This window comes from Rattus norvegicus, chromosome X (assembly GCF_021556685.1).
Source record: "Rattus norvegicus strain SHRSP/BbbUtx chromosome X, alternate assembly SHRSP_T2T, whole genome shotgun sequence".
NCBI lineage: Eukaryota > Metazoa > Chordata > Mammalia > Rodentia > Muridae > Rattus > Rattus norvegicus.
This window is the reverse complement of record NC_141554.1, coordinates 123,870,420-123,893,866: the sequence shown is the minus strand read 5'-3', so window position 1 is coordinate 123,893,866 and position 23,447 is coordinate 123,870,420. Positions and strand designations below refer to the sequence as shown.

The window sequence follows — 23,447 nt, the reverse complement described above, 5'->3', positions numbered from 1 at the left end:
AAGTATTTAGTGTACAGGTAAATATTTTTGTACATTTCAGAAAGAAGGTAGATGGTAAAGTAATAATTCTACATCACAGCTTTTATTAAAAGACCTCTCTAGTCCTTGGATATCAATACATAATTATTTTACAGGACATATATCCACCCACCTTGCCTAACAGAGGGAGTAAAACATATTTAAGTTCACAGTGGTCACTACTTAAATTGGAGTCAGAATCCTGTGATATCCACAAGGAGCCTGTTTCCCAAACTTTGCAATGGCTTTCCACTAATGTTAGAGCAAAATCCAAGCTGTGGAAGGTGCAGAGGAAAGGCAGTGGGGGAGGGGTCATCAGTAACAGCCAGGGAGGAAGAAGCAGCTCTGGGGTGCTATTACATCATCATGTGATTATGAAATGTACTGCACACTTCACAATAACAAGGACTGAAAGTCTTCACAATATAGAAATTATAAATAAAATATATGTTCAATCTAATTTAAACATGATACAATGTATATCTGTTTCCCAAACTCATGCTATCCCATTAACATGTAACATGTTTGTATGAAATAGTTAAAATGGCTACGTATGTTGCCACATACCTATAATTCTAGCACTTGGGATGTGAAGGCTGGAGGAGCAAGAGCTTGATGCCAATCCTGGCTCCTTGAGACCCTGTCTTAAAAAAAAACACCCCACCAAAACAATAATAATAATAGATTTTAAATAAATGACATCTGTACCATAGCTTAGAACATGGTGCATATGACCTCAGGTCTCAGTCTCTCTCTCTCTCTCCCTCTCTCCCTTCCCCTCCCCCTCTCAGTTTCTGTCTCTCTGTCTGTCTCTGTCTGTCTGTCTGTCTGTCTGTCTGTCTGTCTGTCTCTCTCTCTCTGTGTGTGTGTGTGTGTGTGTGTGTGTGTGTGTGTGTGTGTGTGTGTGTTCAATTGCTTTCCATCTTTTCTCTCAATGGACCTCAGAGCTGGGTGGATTAGCTGACCAGCAAGCACCATGATCCTCTTGTCTCTGCCTTCCTGGTCCTGGGATTAAAAGCAGGGCAGCATTTGGCTTTTATATATTTCTGGGGGATCAAGCAGCTCCTCCTGCTTAAGGGGCAAGCACTTTACCAACTAAGCAATCTTCTGAGCCTGTGTATCTAATCACACTGCTCCAGTTACACTAGTTTATGTGCCATTACTCATGAACCCCAAAGAACTCCTTTAAGTCTTTTCTCTTCTTGCCCTTATCCTGGGATCCTCTTTCCTGAATAGTCGCACAATTCCCTTTCCACTTCCTTTCAGGACTGTACTTGAGCCTCACTGCCTTGGACTGGTTTTCCGTAAGTACCTGTAAATATTGTAGCATTCTTTTGTAGTGTGAACCCTATTCAAATCTACCTCCATTTATCTATGTCTTCTTAAAATTTTACTGTTTTATCTAGACTGTTAAGGTCAGCTATTGTTTTAAATCCACAATAATGCTTATAATTCATACATGTTTTTTTAAAAGAATGACAATTTATCTTCCATCATATTTTCAACACTTTCATGCAATAGAACGCTATTTCTCTGTAACACCCACATCCTTCTCATCCTCTGTGGCTTTTTTATTTTTCTTACATAGTAAGAAAAATAGTGACAATGCCCCATCTTAGTTAATGAGAAGCATGGATTGTCAAGAGTAGTCTATTCAGGAGAGCTGATTCTCAGGGTTCATGTCATACCAAGTCCTTTCATGGCCCTGAGATGTTGGAAAGGTAACATTTTAGACCTCTTCTGGACCAGGAACAAAGAAGGAAGATGAGCAGGAAAGGTGGACTGCCTATGCCTACTACCCTGCCTTCCAATTAGGAAAACTTTTAACCATCTCATATAACAAACCTCAAAGGTGTTTTCCTATATTCATTACCTGGAGTGTGGGTACTTTGTCTACATTATATGAACCAGAAGTCCTAAGAAGAAATGCTCTGAAGGATAAGAGACAGAGGAGGAGGGCCAACAGCAATGTAGAAACAAGGCAGTGGGATCTACTTAATTGATGTGTTCAACTAAACAGAATGACAGGATAGCACAGAGAAAGAGAAAGCAACATTCTGGCACTGGTAAGACACAGGTGGAAGGATTACAAGTTCAGGACTAGCGTGTGGCTCCATTTTGAAACTCTTGTCTCCAAGGATAAAGGGGAGCAAGAGCCATGGTAAGTCTCAAAACCGGAAGGATGAAAGGATGCAAAGATGGAAGGAACAGTAAGGAAGAAAACCCCCAAAACCTTATGAGGAAACTGATACTTAATTATACTAGAATGGGAAAATCTTGTCTTTCTGGAGAGCCCCTTCCAGAAGGTTGGCAACCTACCACTCTTTCCATATCATCTTATACTCCTATCACATTTTAATAGATTTCACAATTCTACCCTATGGGAAACTGGGTTAAAAATCAAGTAATTTTTCTTTTTTCTTGAATAATTCCATCATAGCTGAGCACTGGAGATTTTTAAAACAATTTTGAAGCAACCCATGAAAGAAGGCAGCTATAATCCTCCCTTGTCATTGTGGACACATTATTTTCTCAGACTTATTTCAATGATGGCCTTGCTCAACTTCCTGCTGTCCTTGCCTCCTATTTCTTCTTCTCCTTCCCTCCCCTCTCTCTCCTTCTTCCCCTCTCTCCTTCCCTCTCTCCCTCCTTTCTTGGAGACAGAATCTCACTCTACAGTTCTACAGCTCAGAGTAGCCTCAATCTCATAGTGATATTCCTGCATTAATCTCCCCAAGTACTGGCCTGAAATCAAGAGCCTACATACCCAACCATTTTTTCTTGCTTAAATTTTTGATGGTGTCATGTTTCTGGTATGATCAGGCTCAGGTGTCAGATCCTGGCCTCTTGTAATCCTCATACTATAAAATAATAATGACTGGCATACCTTAGTGCCTTATTGTCTCTGAGTGCTCATGTCCACTCACACAGTGGTGTGTGATTGTCACTATCTTCATCTCTATGTCACAAAAAAGAGCATGATGCATAGGATAATTAACCTAGCATGGCTACCAGTGTTCGTCTAGCATATGATTTTTATATACTACACCCACACTTACTCTCCCTTTTGCTCCCTTCAAGTCCTGGTTTTCTTAGACCCAATGCTAACGGAGTTGGTATTGGGCCAAGCATTAAATAACTATTTTTATTCTGTATCTCACATCTCCAAAGAGGTGCTAAGCCTTAAGGGCCACATGTGATACTTCTCTCTATCTTCCAGAATGTACTCATAAAGTATTCCTTGTATATATGGGAATAAATTTGATGATTACTAAGTGTATTTGGCTTATAGGAAGCACCTAATAAATGGGTTTTGAGCAGTAGTCACCAAACAAGTGGAAATAAAACAGAAAAACAAAATAGTAAGAAACCCCCTGCTTAGGATAAACAAGCATTAATACATTTTTTTTTACTGTAACTCTAGTAGACTGAAGTATTCAAATGGAGTAGCAAATCAAAGTAATATATCTTATCCTATCCCCCTTTTGTTCCAATACACACAGTGACCTGGAACTCCTAGCAATTACTTTCATATTGGATGTGATTTCGTGGATGAAATCCTCTTTCGATTTGCTGTTTTCCCCCTACCAAGAAGAGAATTCTCCTGCAGCAGTCAAAGAGTAATAAAGACTTCTCGATTCTGGATGTATAACAAATGGCTCTCTTTTGTGGGAAAAAAGAAAAAAGAAAGGGCACCCGAAGTGAGTCATACATCAGACAGTTGAACTTGCAACCCCGATAACACAGCAAGGCACTTCAACATTTAATTGCTGAGAATAGGGAGTAGAGAGCCTAAGGAATGTGATCAAACTGAGCCAAGAAGATGCACAAAGGTGGGTGTCCCAAGCGTTAGCCAAGAATGTGCAACTCTTTTAAACTAAAAACCACCCTCAAGATCAATTTTTTTCCTTATTCCATATATCATTATGCTTCTTAGGAAAAAAAATAGTTCTAAATACCGGGAGAAGGTCATGCCAGATAGCGCAGTTATCTAGTCCACATTAATTTTTCTCAGTGATACAGAACAAGTTGAATAAAGCAGATGTCTCTAGCAGCTACTTAGGAAAGATAGCGCAACCAAATAGGCTCCTCCTGGGACTGCAGTTTCTGCCTAAGTGATCATGGATTCTCTATGATTCTCTTCAGCTTCTCTCCAGTCCTTTTCCAGGAATTGAAATGGGGCGTTTTCTCACTAACTAGAAAGCACAAACTGAGGAAATTGCTCACTGTAATAAAGCATGTCCTGTCTTAACAGGACTGCTCACAACAACACAATTTACAAGTGCTGGAAATAAAAAAAAAAAGTCACTGTGTCCAGACTACAATCAACGCCTTTGCCTTTGCAAGAGCTGTGTGAGGCCAGAATCCTCTTTAAGGAGAGGAAATGCTTGGGCACTGTGACTTACTGTGTCTCACCGTGAAGCTAGATACATCATTAGCAGCTCTTTCACTGCCTGGATGTCTCTGTGAGACTTTGTTGGCGGATAATGAGGTTACCCAGAAAGCACTTTGGGGAAGATAATGACAATTGCAGTGAATAGTATTGACTAAAGTTAACTGTTCTGGGCTGGTGTGGGGGAACAATACACTGGGGAAAATATAATTTTTATTCCAGCATTAAGAATTCAGGATAGTCCGTGTGCCAGCCCTTCTTTTCTGTAGGGTCCATCACAATCAACTTGAATGTTGTGACAGAGTTCTGGCAGTCACAACAGTAGTTTTAATTTTTGAAAGTAGTCCAGGCATAATTTGCATTGGCTGGTGTTGGTGGTATTGCATAAGGCTGCATGGTTGCTTTCTCAAATGATCGCATAAATAACTAGTCTCTGAGTCTTTTGTAAATCAACAGAACTATACTGGGTATCTTCTGATCTTTTCACATTTTTCTTTGACACCTTCACTCATGATTCTAATTTTTCCTTTCTGTCTTGCTCTTTGATTCTCTTATTTGTGACAGTTCAAAGATCTAGGAGATCTTTTTTTAACCTAGGGCTTGGGAGGGAGAGGCAAGTGGATCTCCGAGTTTGAGGCCAGCCTGACCTACAGTGTGAGTTCTAGGAATACAAAGAGAAACCCTGTCTCAGAAAAAAAAAGCTGAAGCTACTGTGTATAATTTCAAACATCTTAAAGAACTGAATCTACATAGAGCTCCTGATTTGGTTGTATGAAACATCATTCCCTTGTATATTCCTCCAGTCTGACCTTGAGATCTATCCACCTGCTGCCACCTTACAAGTGCTGGGATTATGGCCTGTGCCACCAGGCCCAGCTACTCCAACAGAATTATTTTAGATTCAGATATTTTTGTTTGTATGTTTTAAAATGAATTTGAAAACTTTTGAATACATAACTTGTTGAAGAAGCACAAGGGGCTACACAGTCTGGTGTCAAGCCACAGCCCATCATGGAGACTCAGATAAAATACAAAGAAAGAAGCTTGGCTTCTGTGGGATTTTATTTACCAATGAGTCGTGATGAATACCCAGGCCCTTCTGCAGCAGTTTCCTGGCTTGCTGGGAGTTAGCAAGGATTGTTAAAGCATGGATTTTCTGATAAGAAAAGAGTCTCTGGGGGCCAGTTCTGTGGTGGTGGTTGCTAAACTTTCTCTTACTTTTTAACCAGTTCAGAAAGAGGCCCCCAGCATGCAGGAAACTCTGGCTATTCCCAGGATAAACCTGCCTCGAGTGCAGGGAAATTCATTCAGATAACCTCACACTGGAATGATCTTCCATTTTCCTATGTAATTGATTAGCAGTCTTTATTTGGAAGAGTCACACACTAGAAACAAACAGAAGCTTTCCTTCCAGCACACCTCTAATTCTGTGAGCCTCTGACTTAGTTATACCTCTGCCCCTCCTGACTGCAAGAGCTGGGCTGGCTGCTCTCCTGAGCCGTGGGCACTTAGCTTCTCATTAAGCCGGAAGGAATGTAGACTTGAGAAGAGCTTCTTCCCACACTGTGACAGGGCACCTACAGTTGCAAGGACAATGCCCTCAGGCTGGGGGTTTTAGGAAGAAACAACCTATTTGGGGGATGCAACTCATTTGATAGAGTATATAACTAGCATCATGAAGGCCTGGGTTCTGTCCATGAAGGTAGAGGCAGGAGGACCAGAAATTCATGTTCATCCTCAGCTACATAGCAAGCAGATGGAAATAAAGAGACAAAGCAAAGAACCTAGCTCAGCAGGACAAGACCCTGGTTAGCTGGCAAAAAGCAACAGCTGGCCTCTTTTACCTCACCCATGTGGTCTCCAGGTTACCTTAGACTTACCCTTTTACTCCATGAATTTATGGCTCCTCCCTGGTCTCTATAAGTGTGGGAGTTTTCAACCTCAGAGATAACAGCCAAGCTGGACAATCAATCTTTGGCTGACTGTATTCGTTTTCTAGGGTTATAATAAATTACTCCAAACTTGGTGGCTTAAAACAACACAGATTTATTCCATTATAGTTCAGTAGGTTAATAGTGTGCCTGATCTCACAAGGCTAAAATACAGGTAGGAAAAGGTCCATTTCCACCCCCCTTGCTTTCTTTTTGCTTCAAGACGATGTCCATCATCTTTGGGCTTGTAACTCCTTTCTCCATCTTCAAAATTAGCCACATAGCATCCCTCTATGGCTTCTGTTCACATCTTTTCCTCCAACTCTCCTTTCCTGCCTCCCTCCATCATCCATGTACCAGGAGCTTTGTGCTTATTCTGGGCCTGCCTGGGTAATTCCAAATCGTCTCCCTATCGGCTTATTAGCAACTTGAATTCCCTTTTGTCATGTAAGCAAACATTTACAGGTTCTAGGGATTAGGACACGAACATCTTTCGGGATTCATTAGTCTTGCTACCACAGTGGTGTATATTTTAAAAATTATGAAAGAAGATATAAAACATGAACTGTTTTACAGGCAACTGGAGTTTTTTTTAACCTAAAATGTTTTCTTGAGAAGTTGAACCATAGTTAGTAAATGGTAATTCAGTGTTATTTGAGAAATAATTTAAAACAGTCTTCTGAATTGCTTAGTAAATATTTATTTCTTACTAATGTCTTAAGAATCCAGCATGGCATACAGCTTATTTCCTTAGCTCTGTGATAAACTTAAGGTAGATGTAAAATAGTTTAATAGTTTGTGAATGTTAGGGGAAAGGAATGGAGTCTAATCTATAGCATGCAAGGGTATAGAGTCAGATGAGGGGAATAATTTCTACAGCTCAGTAGACTACAGATGGCAACCACTAATCATGTATCTTAAAAGAGCTAGTAAAGATTATTTTAAATGCCCCCCACACACATACAAGAACATGCAGGAGCACACACATGTATGAACATATACATGCATTCATGCAATGGTGATAAATATTTAGGCTAATATATGTGCTAATTACCCAAATCTATTCATTGTTTATTATGTATTATATATGTATTGAAAGTTTACATTGTAACCTATACATACATTCATACATACATACATTATGTACCTTCTTAAAAGCATAAAAACTCAGAACCATTTTCTGAGAGTCTGCACAGAGATATAACCTCCACACGTGTGTTTCTGAATCTGAAGACTGACAGGACATGCAATGTGGCACTCAGCTAGTGAGGATGACAATGTACTGGCCAAGAGAATAGATTGCATAGGATGAAATTGCACTCCTGAAAACTCGGAGCTCTGTTTATTTAGTTTTTATATATTTGTATGGGTGGGATACACACACATGCATGTGCAAATGTGTGTCCTGGTATATTCACCTGAGCATTCACATGCAGAAGCTAGAGGTGGCCATTGTCTCCCATTACCATTTTCCACCTTAGTTTTCAAGACAAGGTCACTCAGTAAAGCTGGAGCTCCCTTTTTATTTACCTTGCTGGCCTGGATGTCTCAGCGAACCAAGATGAAGGTAGTCAGCCAGGGTTTTTGTTTATATTGCTATTGGGGATCTAAAATCAGGCCCCCATGTTGCACAGCAAGCACCTTCCTCTCTAAGCCATAGCCCAAGCCCTAGAGATCTATTTAGCCATCAGATTTCTCTATGTCTATTTTACCATATCTGGAAACTAGGAATAATAATAATAGTGCCTATCACATAGGGCTGCCATGCAGATTAAATGCAGAATATGAGATACGTTGATCCCCTAGTAAATGGATTTGAAATAATTCTCTCACATGTATAAAAATCCCATGCCTCGATATAACATATACATAGGAAACATCCTACAATTTGGATTCATTATCTTCGGGGCCAGAAAATGAAAGTGAGAACAGGATATGGCCACTAAAGGAAAAGCAGTAGGCAAAATATTAAATTAAGATTGAATTTGAGTCTTCCTTTGGTAGACATCCATGGTTTCTGTTTTCAGACTATTTGAAAGCTAGAATGACTTTCAATACTTAATGGAACTGTGAATCATACTCAGGAAGCCACATGATCTTAGAGTGAATATCTGAAAGAACAGTTATATTTGGTATCACGGAATAATTTCTGCCGAGAATCCTCAAGAAACTCGTTTATTCTTCCTCTGGATTTTAATGGCTCTTCACTGCCTCCCAAACAAAAGCCTTTCACTGTTCTTGGTTTTGACCCCACAATTGCCTTACACAAATTCACTATCTAGTCAAACCATTTCATTTTCCAAACAGGTTTGACCACCCCAAGGCACTATTTTACATAGGACTTAATGTGGAATGTTTATAATATAATTATGAAGCTACTGAACACAATGGACTTGCCCATCTTAGATGTCAATAAATGTCCCCAGTCACTAGTATTTAATAAGAGCCAAATTCACTCATTAAATCCATTTCCACATAGCAACCTCTAATGCCTATTTTTGCAAAGCTATTTCCTTCATTCAACTGGCAACTTCCTTCAGACATCAAGAGCTTCATAATATGTCTTTAAAGGGTAACATTTCTAAATCTGTTCTGAGGTTGGAATTTTAAAATTCCATGTATCCCTTAAGATTCTTTCATTAATGACTTTTGGTAGGGGAAAACAAATGAAAACAAAGTATAATGACATATGTATTTTAAAAAATCCATAATGAAATCTACTATTCTACATGTTAATCTTAAAACAAAAGATTCTATGAGGGTTGATTAGAAAATAAACATTTCTCCAGGTTCATTATGTATGTCAATACACTTAAATGATGGAGTAATATAACTATTTCCTACCTTCATGGTTACTGTGATGGTGCTATTTACATTTGCTTTATGCAGCCATCCTTGCTTTATCACACCACCCTTCTGAGAACATAAAGAAGATGAATCCTGGAAAAGAATAAAAGCCATCAGGAAAATAGAGGTCATCCAACCATTTATTTAGTCAACATTTAGCAGACACAGAACTAGACCTGTTCCCATTTCCTAATTAAACATGAAGTTATCACTTTTCATAAATATTTAAAATATTGACCATAGATAGATGAAAGGCCCAACGGTATAAACACAGTAGGCACTCAGTAGTTACTGAAGTGCAACCATTTTTTTTAATTAAAAACCATTCATTGGTTAGAAAGGTGGACACAGATACACATAGCCACTTGTTCCAGCATCATTGATCTTTCCTTAAGGAATTCCCTTTCGGCAGAAGTGACCCCTGAAGAAAGGCACACAGTTAGCCCCGTCATTACCTCATCTTTCTCGCAGTCTTCATCAATCTCAAACACATGATTAGGAATCTTTTCTGGTCTCAGAGACTTGCTGAAAGTGCAAGAAAATTTAATTTAGACACTGAGTATAACCTATAAGCATCACCAACAAACAAAACCTGAAGTCAACTTCATTCTTTGGGAAAAAAAAAAGCAAGGCAAGAGATGGAAAAATGCTCTCTTCTTTTCAAGCACAGGCCTTATTCCTGGGTAAACATGCAAAGCCTCTTCTGTTTGCTTGTTTGATTTCCACTAAAGCAAAAACTCCTGACTAAGCTACCTCCTCGCCCCTGCCTTATTTGTATAGATGGACTCCCACATATGCAGCCAGCTGCAAAGATAAAACAGAGACCAGATAGGAGTCAAGCAGAGCACAGGTTGCTAAGGAACGTCTGCCAGGGCTGTCAGCAGTGGCAGAACTTTATCTTTCCACGGGTCAGAAAGCAACACTGTGTCATTTGGGCTCTCCTTTTTGTTTGCTTTGGGAACCTGGACTGTTAATGTTAGTAGCTTCTTTCCTAGGAAAATGTTTTTGAAAGCTACAGAGGACTACGCAAATATGTCCCGTTCCCCCCACCCTTCATATTTCCTAGATGAGATGCTGTGAGACCAGCTGTCATGCAGCGGAGAAATGGGGGTGACAGGAGAGCTCAAACAGGTTGATTGGGTGGTTCAAACCTAGCCCACTAGGAAAGAGCAGAAAGACAACTTGAACCATGACTGCTGGGTCTGTGTCCTCATGACAGTCCTTCAACTTCACTGAGATTATACCCCACTCTCATCCATGGGCTATCAGCAGGTGTCAAACTGATCTAAATAGTTTCTAACTTCTTCACTGAAACCACTGGGAAAACTGTCTCTATATTTTCCAGAATGAACTAAAGATTATTCTGTAGTCAATATGGATGTGTCAAACTATATGAGCTCACACTGGGAAGAGTGTCAACGAGCAAAATCAAAACATATTTGACTGGCCAAAATACTGCATGAACCAAATATGCTGCTGTTTGAGGTCTGACTTATTGTAAATCATAACAAGAGTTTCAGAAGCATTTTCTAAAAAGCCAAATAATAACCATGATATTAATGATGGTGGTAATAATAATAATAACAATAATAATAAAAATAATAATTCTATTTCCTTTAACTTCTAAGCTTACCATGGCAGCATCCGAAAGTCCCCAGAGAAATCTTCATACTTATAGTTCACCACATGCCAATCTGTGCTGTAGGTTTTAATACACTGGAACAAAGTAGGGAATCATCCATTTCAAACAGAGAAAGAACACAAAGAAATATATTTTTAAATGTTTGGGAGAGCTGACCATAGTGGCACACACCTGTAACCCCCAGCATCCAGAGAGCAGAGAATGTAGGATTGTAAATCTAAAGTCAATCTCAAGTTCAAGTCTCAAGCACAAAAGCCAAAGTCTGGTGAAATACCCACAGAATTGTTTTAATTAATTGAGTAATGTTGGTATAGGGATCTTGGCTTGGGATCAAGTATGATGGTGTAAAATGACCCTCTCACTGGGGGTCACCTAACACCATCAGACTATACAGAAGGTTGCGTTACAATTCATAAAAGTAGCAAAATTATAGTTGTGAAGTAGCAATAAAAATAATTTTATGGTTGGGGGGTCACCAGAACATGAGGAATTGTATTAAAAGGTCACAGCATTAGGAAGGTTGAGAACCACTGCTCTAGCCCAACTGACAAAGACAGACCCTAATTCATATGTCCTTCTGAAAACTCTCACTTCAAGTACATGACAAAGTACTGAAATCTAAAAGAAAAATATAACAAACAAACAAACAAACAACAACACCCCATACACTACTTATAAATGTGTAAGCTTTTGACTTACATACAGATTTGTTACTCAGGTTAGGTTTAGTAATTTAATTTCCCAATTATAAAAAAGTAAAAAATATTTTAATAGTGTATAAACTAAATTTGAACTTCATAGATGTATTACATACATAAACACATATGCACATCCATCCATCTATCTATCTATCTATCTATCTATCTATCTATCTATCTATCTATCTATCTATCTATCATAGTTACTATCTGTAACTCTAGTTTCAGGGAATTCAAAGGCCTTTTCTGGCCTGGGGGACACCTTCACACACGTGGTACACATAAACTAAGTAACTAACACACTCTCTCTCTCTCAAAGACACACAGACACTAATAAAAAATAAAAACAAAAATAACAGTGAATAATGAATCAAAGTTCTTTGGCTGGATATTGAGCCCCTTACCTCTTTGACAAATAGGCTCTGGGCCCTCTTTTCAGCATCTTCTGGTACAGTGGACTGCACTGTTCTGAGCTGACGACCAATCACTGAGAGCTAGAAATCAAATCACATTGTTGCTGTAAGAACTGGCTTGGAAAATAAAGTGCCCATTCTTTTAAAAAGAACATGTGAACTCACAGATATGTCTTCCATGGGGAACATAAGCAGATCTCTGAGGGGATCGCTGTAAATCTGTGTTTTCCGTTGGGTGATAACATTCTCATAGTCCAGGGGTTCAACTAACTTGGCCTTTTCCTTTGTAAGAAACAAAAATAAATGTTACTGTCAGACTCCCAGAAGAGGGAAATTCTGTTCTGTGTAGTGAAGGTTCACTATTTCACAGAAAGGGAATTGTTCTGGTGGTAGTGTCTCATGTCTTTAATCCCAGTATCCAGGAGGCAGAGGCAGACAGATCTCTGTGAGTTCGAGGCCAGCTGGTTTATACAGTGAGTTTCAGGACAGCCAGGGCTGCACAGAGAAACCTTGTCTCAATAAGCCAAAGGGGCGGGGGTGTTGAAGTAATAAGAACATAAAAGTGCTTTAATAAGAGAAACCTTTTCCCTACATATGTCTGCATCCAGACATATATCAAACACATGTGAACATCAAGCACATGCACCAACACACTCTTTCCTGCTGTAGGTAAGAATTCCAAAGATATAGTACCATATCATTTATATCTGTATGTCTTCCAAAAGTCAAACAAAAATAATATATTTAAAAGCCTATGAGTGATTTAGTGAATATGCTCTATTTGCTGGGTAAATAAAGTGGAGAAAATATGAGCATTAATGTGCCCTCTCTGGGCCAGATACACAGTCCAAAGAGTGTATTACATTCCAGCTTTGCTATAGCAAGCTAAGACCTTGAGATGCTTCATCCTGCCCATAGGGCATGAAAGGGTGAGCTTTCAGAGGGTAAACTTTGTGGAATTCAGTTAGACAGTTAAGTGCTCTAACCATTGATAAAAAGGCCCCAGCCTAAAGGTCATGTTACAAGGAACAGGGCCAATAAAGATGAGAAATCAAAACATGGTATAGTAAGAGTATTATTATCATTAATAATAATAATAATAATAATAATAATAATAGCATATAAGGTGTGATGTGATGAAGTCCACATTTATTTTCTCCTTTCAATTCTTCTCCTATCTCCCTTACTTCATCTCTTAACTTCCATTGGGTCCATTTGGTGATGCCTATATGTGCATGGGTATTGGACCATCTTCTAAAGCATGGAATGGCTTCTCAGGGCCTATGTCCCTGAAGAAAACTTGCTCAGCAGCCATCAAGTGACAATAGGTCCTGAGCTTTTTCTATACAGCAGGAACTTGCTAAGTGCTTTCTGTATATTTACCAATGCAATGCTTCTAACTACCTATGAAATAGGCATAATTGATTCTCCCATATTACAGTTGAGGAAATTCTGGACCTAACAGGCTAAATAAATCTTCAGAGTCAAGAGTCAACCCCAGGTCTGTGCCTGTAAAAGACTCATTCTTTTTCTCTCAAGCAGTCTCTTTCCCACTCAGAAATACAAAAGGATATGAATGTGCAAGGTCTTGAACTTAGATTATTCCACTACCTACCTGCCTATCATTTTCTTTCATTGAACATACCATGATCTATTTTTACCTCTGGGACTATTCAAAGGCACGGAGCCTCCCAGAATAGAACACCTAGGCCTGTGAACCAAACTTCATCTCTAAGAGAAGTAAAAGGAAAAAGGACTACTCTACATTTCCCTTCCAGCAAGATTCAGTTGTGAACTGCTAGCATCAGAGCCAAGGAAAAGCTGTAATTTGTTCACTGCCCACGGTAGGCATCTGAGCATTCATTATGCAATGAACTTTGAGGTATTCAGACTCACTTAGAACCATGTGTTGACATGTTATTTTAAATAATACACATTAATTGTTTAAAGAATATTTGTTAATAATTTCTAATAAGGATGTTTTTTTATTTAAGTGAATTTATTTAACTTGTAGTGATAGAAACTGAACAAAGATTTAAGATGTAGTAAATTGAGGCTAGACAGTTGGCTCAGTGGTTAACAGTATTTGTTCTTGCAAATGACCCAGCACCTTCATTGATGCTCACCATTTCCTTGGGCACCAGACTTGCGTGTGACAAAAACACTCATACACAAAAAAAATAATAAAATAAATCTAAAAATATTAAAGACATATTAAATCTTCGCCACAAAGAAATGACATTTGAAGAGAAAAATATGTTTAATGTGATTTAAACACTGTATAATATATGCATTTTTAATACTACACAACCTCATTAGTATGTATAATTTCCACAGTTTTGTTTATGAGCTGGGTGTGGTGGTGCATCCCTTTAATCCCAGAACTCAGAAGGCAAAATCAGGCAGAATTCTGAGTTCAATGCCAGTCTGATCTACATAGTGAATTCCAGGTCACCCCAGGCTATATACTAAGACCTTGAAAAAAAAAAAGCTAAAAAGGAGGGTTGGGATATAAGCCAGTGGTAGAGCATTTTCCTAGTATGCAAATGGTCCTGGATTCAATCCTCAATATTGCAAAGTTAATTAAACTAAGATATATTAAAACTAGTCCAAATTCAATGTGTAACCTGTTGAATTAACATCTACTAACATCTCTGTATAGTAATTTCACACATACCTGCTTCAAGCAACTTAGCAAAATGACAAAAAAGAAATTCTTCGTTTGGCTTTTTCATGTCATGTCAATATAAAAAATAAATCATGTGTTTAGATGTAAACTGTATGCCTTGTAAAAATGAAAGCTACAGTTTCCCCACATTTTAAAGGTCACATTTGCATGCTCCATTTTAAGAAAAGGTTTTACTTTTCATTTCAAACTGATTCAACCTAAGGTTGTGAGTCGTCATTTCTGTTTCCTTTGTCACGAGATGCAGGATATTAGAAAAATTAGAGTAACTGTTCTGAGTACCACAATGCTTACTGCAACACAATGGTTCTCAATTTGGGGGTCGAAACCCCTTTGGGGGTCACATATTAGATATCTTGCATACCAGATATTTATATTATAATTCCTAACAGTAGCAAAATTACAGCTATGAAGTAGCAACAAAGATAATTTTATGGTTGGGGGTCATCATAACATGAGGAACTGTATTAAAGGGCCGCAGCATTAGGAGGGTTCAGAACCACTGCTGTAACAGAAGAGCTAGGCCTGTGGAAAAAAGGAGAGGTAACTGAAACCCTACTTTTCCCTTTCCAGTGGGATTAAGTTATTGAAGACAAGGAAAAGGTTAGAATTATGGATTTAATAGTAGTTCTCCCCAGCCATCTAGACTATAATCTTTATTAAGTTTGTTTTAATTTTTTAAAAAATCATTCTATCATTAGACTTGTATGCTTACCAAAGAAAAACATCTTACTACATTTACAGAGTTTTCATGGGGGGGGGTGAGTTTGATCAAAATACACTGTATGTATGTATGAATATTCAATAAAATATTTTAAATTAAATATTAAAAAAATAAAAGCTGATCATGCCCTTAATCCCATCACTTGGAAGGGAGAAGCAAGTGGATCTCTGAGTTTGAGTCCAGCCTTATCCTAATGAGTCCAGGCCAGCCAGAGATAAATAGAGAGATTCTGTCTCAAAAAAAAAAAAAAAAAAAGAACGGAAAAGAAACAAAAGAAGGAAGCAAAAATGGACTTCATCTTTGTGATTTACCCTTTTAGTCTGTATAATGATAAGCCTACAAAGACTTTTTATAACCCCGGAAACCTACATTGCAATGAATAAAATTTCACTAATCCTTCAAGTAACAGCAAGGCCCCACTGCATGCTCGTCTACAGTTCTGTAACAGTGTTAAACAAAAGGCAAAGGCATATATTTATACAATCTGGAGTGAAGTGAGCAAATGTTTCAGTCTTGCCTTCCTAAGGAGTGACAAGAAAAACTTCAGTCCAAATCTGGAATCTACTCAGTTTTTACCAGGGAAAAAAATAAAGTCCTTATTTACTGAGCCATAAGTTCTCTCGAAATAACTTGCTGGTAGTAGTCTTGTGTTGTTTTGTTTTGTTTTGTTTTGCTTTCCTTCTGCTCATTTGAAAATCACTTTGCATCATTAAGAAATCACTCAAATCTGCATTCCACTAACCTGACAGAAGGTCCATCATGTACACACATAAATTACTATCACTATTACTATGTAGTATTACTACATATGTAATACTATGTAGGGGAGTGGCTCAGAGGCTCATCTATCAATATCAGCAGAATCACTATTATAATCATTCAAGCTCACATTCTCTTTGCCATGCTGGAAACGGGACCTTGTTCATGGCAGACAAGTGCCTGAGCTACACCGCAGCCCAAAACACACCTTCCAACTCCTGATTCTTTTCCTTTTCTTGTCAGTGTTGCACAGACTGGATGTATTTGTAAACAATCGGAGATACAGAGCTTGCCTAGATTATTATATGAGACCCTGGGCTCAATTTCTGCTCTAAAAACATCTATGTTGAGATGCATTTATTTACTAAAAAGCCTTCTGAAACTCCTATAAAAGAGAATAAATCATTTACATAATTCTAGTATTAAAAAAAGCTTTCAGCAGTCATTTTGAAACCATGGCTTGAAATGTATGTAGTCCATGGTTTCATGTATACTTAAGCTGCCTAAGTAAAACTCTCGATGTCCTTCATTGTGTAAATCCTAAAACCAGGAAGAAATGCACAATTTTGCAAATTGAGACCATCTTATCATTAGAGAAACAGGGAAGCCATCAGTATAGATTCAGCTGCAGTATGTGTTGTGTTAAAAAGACTGGAAAGAATGGACCCCAACTGAAGGTCTGTCTACAGCATTACAACTTGGACACTCTTCTTTGGAGTGGCTCTTACACATCTAACACGCTCATCTTTCATCATTTTAAGTACATATGTGAAAAATACCATATCTGACACACCGCAACCCCTGAATATTGCCCAAAGCACACATGGCTAGTTAAGTCTATATACGTTACCATTAGAAACAGAAGCACAGATCCATTCATTTAACACACAATAAAGTGGCCTCAGAGATGACTCTGGAAGTAAAGCACTTGCCACAGAAGCTTGACCACCTCAGATCTGGGAACCCATTCAAGGTGGAAGGAAACAACTAAAATCTACTCTATGGAGCTGTTGTCTGACCTCTACGTGCACACAATGGCACATTTGAATAACCCTCCCCCCTCAAACACAATACAGGCATACAATAATCACAATAAACAAGAATAAAATTTAAAGCACAAATAATCTCATATTTCTCTGCACTCACCACAAAGTCAACTAGACTTATTTCTGCTTAGGTATTACACTAAAGGTCACCAGTAAAATTTCTATTCTAGAAACCAGTTGTCTTGAAGAATTCAGAGAATGTGTCTTCTGCAAGTCTAAAGTGAGCACTGGCTGTACAGATTCCCTTCTTTATCAAACACTGGAAGGGAGAGCAGAAAGCTTAGCAATGAGGATGGAACGGGGCCAATTTCAAACCTTCACTACCAAGAATGAATCCTCCACACTAGGTTTCAGTATAATAAGGTCATGGCAACAAATGGCTAAAAACAATGATTTTGTCCAAAATATAATTTCTGTGATTTTTTAAGACAATAGGGTCCCAATTCTATGGTTTTGTTCTTTTGTTATTGTTTTTAGAGAGAAAGGGTCTTCCTCTGTAGTTCAGGCTGGCCTGGAACCTACTATGTATCCCAGGCCAGCCCCAAATTCATGACACTACTCCTAAGTGCCCCAGGATGACAGGAATAAGGCTGTGCCTCACTGAACATTCTCTTACAGATGAGGACAGTGTGAAGAAAGAAGTACCATGTTCAAAAGGAGAGAAGTCACTCCATCCCATCCTCCCTCCACCCCCTTCACTTGGAATTTTCTACCCTCCCCTTTGTCACTTGGCTCTCCCCTCCTTTTACACTCAACAGCAGTTTCTAGTGTTCTCTCTTGAGAATATCTTAAAATAACCCTCTGTACTCAAAATGGCCACTGGGGGAAGGCAATTTCCTACCAGCAGGAGAGAAAACAAAGCAGGTTCAGTATGTGACATATTAATGAGTTCCTACTAAGGGCCAGACCCTGTGCTAAGCTGCTGTTGATATGGACACACAAAAAACTGGACCTTACCCTTTGAGAAGCCTCTTAACTTACTGTAGAAGGCAGATAAACCCAGACATCTGACTTGATCCTAGAAGCTGTCTTAAAACCACACTTGGCTTCTGCACTTCTACATACCTTCCAATAGCCAGTGTCCCCTCTAGCAAAGTGTTGGCACAAATCACTTCACACACATAAAAACAGGAATCCGTCTAGTATCATTTATTTCAATGAAAAGCTTTCATTGTGTGAAAATATGTAGTCTAGCATCATTTTTGCATTTCTACTTTTGTTCAGAAACTCTAGGAGAAAGTCAGGTGCAGTGGCACCCCTGGCTTCTTAGCACTCAGGAGGCTGAGGCAAGAAGATGAGTTTGAGGCCAGGCTGGATTACACAGGAGGTCCTTATCTACACATCTGTGTGCACGCACACACGGAAAAGACCCCAACCTCAGAACATCATATTCTGTCAATTTGTTACACTTATACATGTTTATTCATATGTGTATGCTTGTTCGCATGTGTGGAAATGTATGTGGTGGTACAGGTACACATGTATGTAGAAGTCCCTGTTGATATCAGGTATCTTTCTTGATTATTCTCCACTTTATTTATTGAACCAATTCAGTTGGTCTGGACAGCCAGCCCCCATGTCTTGACCTCCTGAAAGGGCTGAGATTATAGACAGGTCACTAGCTTGCTTATCTTTTATGTAGGTGCTGGTGATCCTGACTGAAGTCCTCATGGCTGTGTGGCCTACTGAGCCATCTCCCTTGGCCTTCTATTTCTGAGCTAGCCTAACCTGCCTCTTCTCTAACCCACAGTATTTTCCTCATTGATTGTGGCATGCACTTAGACAGAGCTTTGCTTTGGCACTCAATTACTTTGCAGTTTAGTTTGCTCAGCAGAATCTTCTCGGCAGAGATGATGTCTTGCACTTTGCTTCATAGTCTATGCACACTGTTAAGCATATGTCTCTTCTTTTAATTCCCTAAAAAAACCTGGAAGGCTTTCTTCTTTTTTATGTACATTTTACATATGAAGAAAGTGAGGTTTAGTCAGACTGACTGAATGCATCATATTTGTGGAGTGCAATCTTGACCTTAACCATAATGTGTACCCATAAGCCTGTGTGCTCTAAACTCAACAGGTACGTAGTATTTCTTCATTCTTGATCCTGACTACCATGTTCTGTTTCTCTAGATGAACTTTGTATTTTAGAATTTTCTAAAACTTGGAAAGATGGGATTTTGGTTTTCTTTTGTTTTGATGGCTTTTTTGAGACAGGGTTTCTCTGTGTAACCCTGGCTATCCTGGAACTTGCTCTATAAACCAGGCTTCTCTCAAATTCACAAAGACCTGTGTGTGTGTGTGTGTGTGTGTGTGTGTGTGTGTGTCTGGCTCCAGGGTACTGGGATTAAAGGCATGTGCCACTGTGGGAGCCTCCCTTCTTACCCTGATGACGCTGAGAACGGCGACTGGGAGAGCTTGTATTGTAATTGGATAAGGAGTTTTGCATTTCGAGGCTGTTGCTTCCAATTTAGCATTTGTCTTCAATGAGTAGGGATTAACACCTTGAATCTTTTACTTTAAGGAAAGGAGCTGGCAGATTCAAGGGGGAAGAATAAAATTACAAAAAAAGTAAAATATTGTCAAGGGACCTGTATCTAATTCATCTCAATATCCTCCACAGAACCTAGCAGAGAGCCATGAGAACTCTAAAGCCAGAAGCTTTTGTGGTTCCTGGGGATAGCCAGCTGCATAACACAAAGAGGCTGGTCTTCTGTACAAGCTTTTCAAGCCAAAGGGGCCACCCAGGAGGTCAGGAAAGCCGAGACTTCAGAACTGATTTTCAGTTTCTAGCTTTAAGGAATTACTTACAACTCTAAAAATCAACAGAAAAAGAGATTTCAAAGGTACTCAAGACTGAATATAAAGATAACCGGGCAAAAATAGTTTTACCTATCCCTCCCTATTTTTTCCCCAATTTTAGGACTTTGACACGGGAAATTTTTAACACAAGAGTACTTCCCCTTTCAAAGTCTACTTGCTATTTATTTTGAGAACTAGTCTGAAAAAGTCAAAAAGATTTTATTCTAATGATACAACATGCTCCATGAGAGGCTCAGCTGGCTTTACAAATGTTTTCTTTACTGCCAACTCAGATATTATGCAAATAGCCCATATTCTGTTCACAGGGGTAAACAGAATGCTGATGAACTGTCTACCCCAAACTTCACTGCAGCCAATAATTAATTATACCTTGACTCACCCCACTTGCTCTCAGGCAAGAACTGATTTGGGTTCAATTCCTCCTGGCTTGTTACTCACTCTGTGCTAATACGTTTGAAATGACTCAAAAGCAAGACAGGAAGAAGGGGAAATGAACAGAAGGGTTTGGAGATATCAATTAGAATAATGCTATTTTGATTTGTAGCACACCATTATTGATAGGGGAAAATGCACTTTGGTAAGATATAACGACTTTCCAGAAAAAAATATCAAAAAACAAGTTCTCAAGACATACCCAATTATGACAAACAATTTATTCCATGCTTAAGTTGCCTGGGTGTCTGTGATCACCACAGAGTTGCAAAACTCTCACTAGGAGAGGAACCCACTTCCAACAGTCCTAACTAGTTGGGAAACGGAGACATAACTATGTAAGCCCTGAGTTCAAGCTCAGTTTTGACATTAAAAAATAAACGTTCTCTTTGTGGTGGTAGTGGTGGTACATACCCTTGACCCTAGCACTTGGGAGGTAGATACAGGTGGCTCTCTGTGATTTGGAGTCCAGTATAGCATAGAGAGTTCCAGGACAGCTGGGGCTACACAGAGAAACCCTGTCTGAAAAGAAGCAAAACCCGAAACAACAAAAAATTCCCCCTGACTTTCTCCTTACTTTTAAAGAGAGTCATAGCATACTTTGCATTCTTCTAGAAAAAAATCCAAATGTACAAATATTCCATAGATTTACTGTCAGTGAAAAAGTGAACACCTGAAGCATGCAGCCACATGTCATTTCCCACCTGAGGTTGCACCAGAAGTCCGCCCACTTCACTGATTTGCTTCTGACAATGGAGTAAAGAAAACAGAAACGTTCCAGTTTGAAAATGAATCTTGAAAAGGAGAAAATGGCATCTTGTAACAAGCCTTTTAGCCTTCTCCATATTTGTCATCTTGTCATCCTTTTTGCGAATCCCTCCCAATAGAAGAAGTCTGTAGCATTGCATGAGACAGTACACTGTTAAAGCTACTTAGAGAAATAAAGGCAAAATTTACATCTATAAAACGTTGGGAACTTTTCTATTTCTTATTATTACAGGACACAGTGACCTAGTCCATGTTAACCCTATCTATGCTACTATAACTCCATTGGCACACCTGCCTCGGTTTGGCTCTGTATTTCACCACCCTATTGACCTCCACACACTCTGGACAGATTTATAACCATACCCATGCTGCTTTAGCCTAAATCAAATACTCCGCTACTAATATGTTTGATTTGTTCATCTTACAGCTTATAGTCCATCATGGAGAAGTCAAGGCAGAAACTCAAGCAGGACCATGGAGCAACGCTGCTTAGTGGCTTGCTTCCTGAAGGGTTCATTCTTCTTGTTTTCTCATAAACCCCAGGGACACTTCCCCAGAGGTGGCACCACCCACAGTGGGCCAACCCCCTCTATAATATCAATTATTATTAAAGAAAATGCTCCACAGGTTTTCTTATAGGCCATTTTGATAGGAACAGTTCTCAACTGAGGTTCCCTCTTCCCAGATGACTCTTGTTTGTTTCGAAATAACAAAGTTAAACCAACACGAAGAGAAAGAGGACTTGAAGTATAATGGGTCAGGACCTATGAAAGGCTTTTTGAATACCTAAAGTATACTTCAGTATGATGAAGCCCAATTACTATGTAAGCTAAGGTAAACAAAAATTAAAAAGAAAACTAAAACATAAAAAATAGCCTACCTAGTTTCACTTCCTTGTACACACAGAAAGGTAAAAACTCTCCAGGGTCTCCTAAGAGATAGGTTCCCAGTACAGAAATCCAGTTACTCATTAGCACAGTTAGATTTTGGTGCGTGAGGAGATCCTACACCTCAGTCAAAATTTTCCTAGCCAACCTGCCACAAAAGTAAGGCTTCCTGGTCGATGATTCCCTGAGAATTCTTCCAGGATACTTAGAAAATATTTAACTTAGTCACATGTACTAACCAAGTATCAGCCCTGGGCCAGGCAGTGAGCTACAAAGTGCTGAAAAGTGGATAAGACGCAGATGGGGCTCTTAGTGACCTCAGGAACTAGAGGGGCAGGCAATCATGCTTTTCCACAGAGAGCATGGGAAAGACTGCAATGGTAGCATATTAACATTTCCTGGGTGGAGATAAATATGTATTTAAGTAGAGCACCAATGACAGAACAGAAAACTGATTCCAGGGAAGTCAGGCTTGGTGACTCAATGAAATTAGTTTGAGTTGTCAGCGACTTATGGGTGAAAAAGCCCAGTTTCTGGCAATTTTTAACTAGTTATATTCCGGAAGGCCTTGGGACCATCTCCTGAACAGCCACAGGAGCCCTCCTTCCACTCAGCAAGGGAACATTAGCTCCTGACAGTCTCATGTCGGTAATCCCAGTTGTTCGGATTTTAATACTGCAATGGCCATGTTATGGTCAGAGGGTGGGGTTCCACAATAGATATAGATATACATAGAGTGGTGTATGGACCCCCAGTAAGGGAGAGATTCATTCTTCTGGTGAAGGAGAAAAAAAAACAGTTGAGTTGATCCCTGGATGATGAGAGATTATCATCTCAGAGCAGGCAATGTGAATACAGGCAGCATGGGAAAAACAGTAAAGATAATGACATTGAGTGCAGAGAGCTAAGAGGGCTGTTTGTGGGTTGCTAAGGTTCTGCAAAGAGAAGATGGATGAGACAAGCTAGAGAGGTCCATTCACGGAGAGGCACATTCACCGAGACCATAACCTGGAGCTAGTTCCTCATGTCGGAGTAGGGAGCCAGCAGAGGGGTTTTGGTTCGATTGTTTGGATTTTTTTTTTTATTCTTGTTGGTTTTGCTGCTGTTGTTGTTTTCAGCAAGAGAAAGACATGAACAGATGTTTCGGTATACTCATGTACTGAGAGCCAGAAAGCCCATCGGAATGGAAACTAATCCATAAACTGACAAAACAGACTTAACGTGTAGCCTACTGTTTCTATTTCTCAGGAGCAGTACACCGAATTATGCAAAACTGCTTATTAGAGTTGCATACAAAACTCTAGAGGGAAAGCAAGTAGGAACTTTGCATGAAGAATCTTTCTTTAAAGAACACCAAGAGAGCATTTACACCTATCTATCTCCC

At 39.2% G+C, this 23,447-nt stretch overlaps 1 protein-coding gene across 7 annotated transcripts in view; it reads right to left on the bottom strand.

Moving 5' to 3' along the window:
• The window catches only part of Dock11 (dedicator of cytokinesis 11), a 185,079-nt gene that overhangs the window by 124,931 nt on the left and 36,701 nt on the right, over positions 1–23,447 (bottom strand). For all 7 annotated transcript variants that reach the window (XM_087599791.1, XM_087599792.1, NM_001434047.1 and 4 more), the window contains 5 exon segments: positions 12,108–12,224; positions 11,934–12,023; positions 10,823–10,905; positions 9,645–9,714; positions 9,187–9,282 (listed from right to left, as the gene is read on the bottom strand). In XM_087599791.1, the coding sequence (XP_087455917.1) occupies positions 9,187–9,282; positions 9,645–9,714; positions 10,823–10,905; positions 11,934–12,023; positions 12,108–12,224 (456 nt within the window).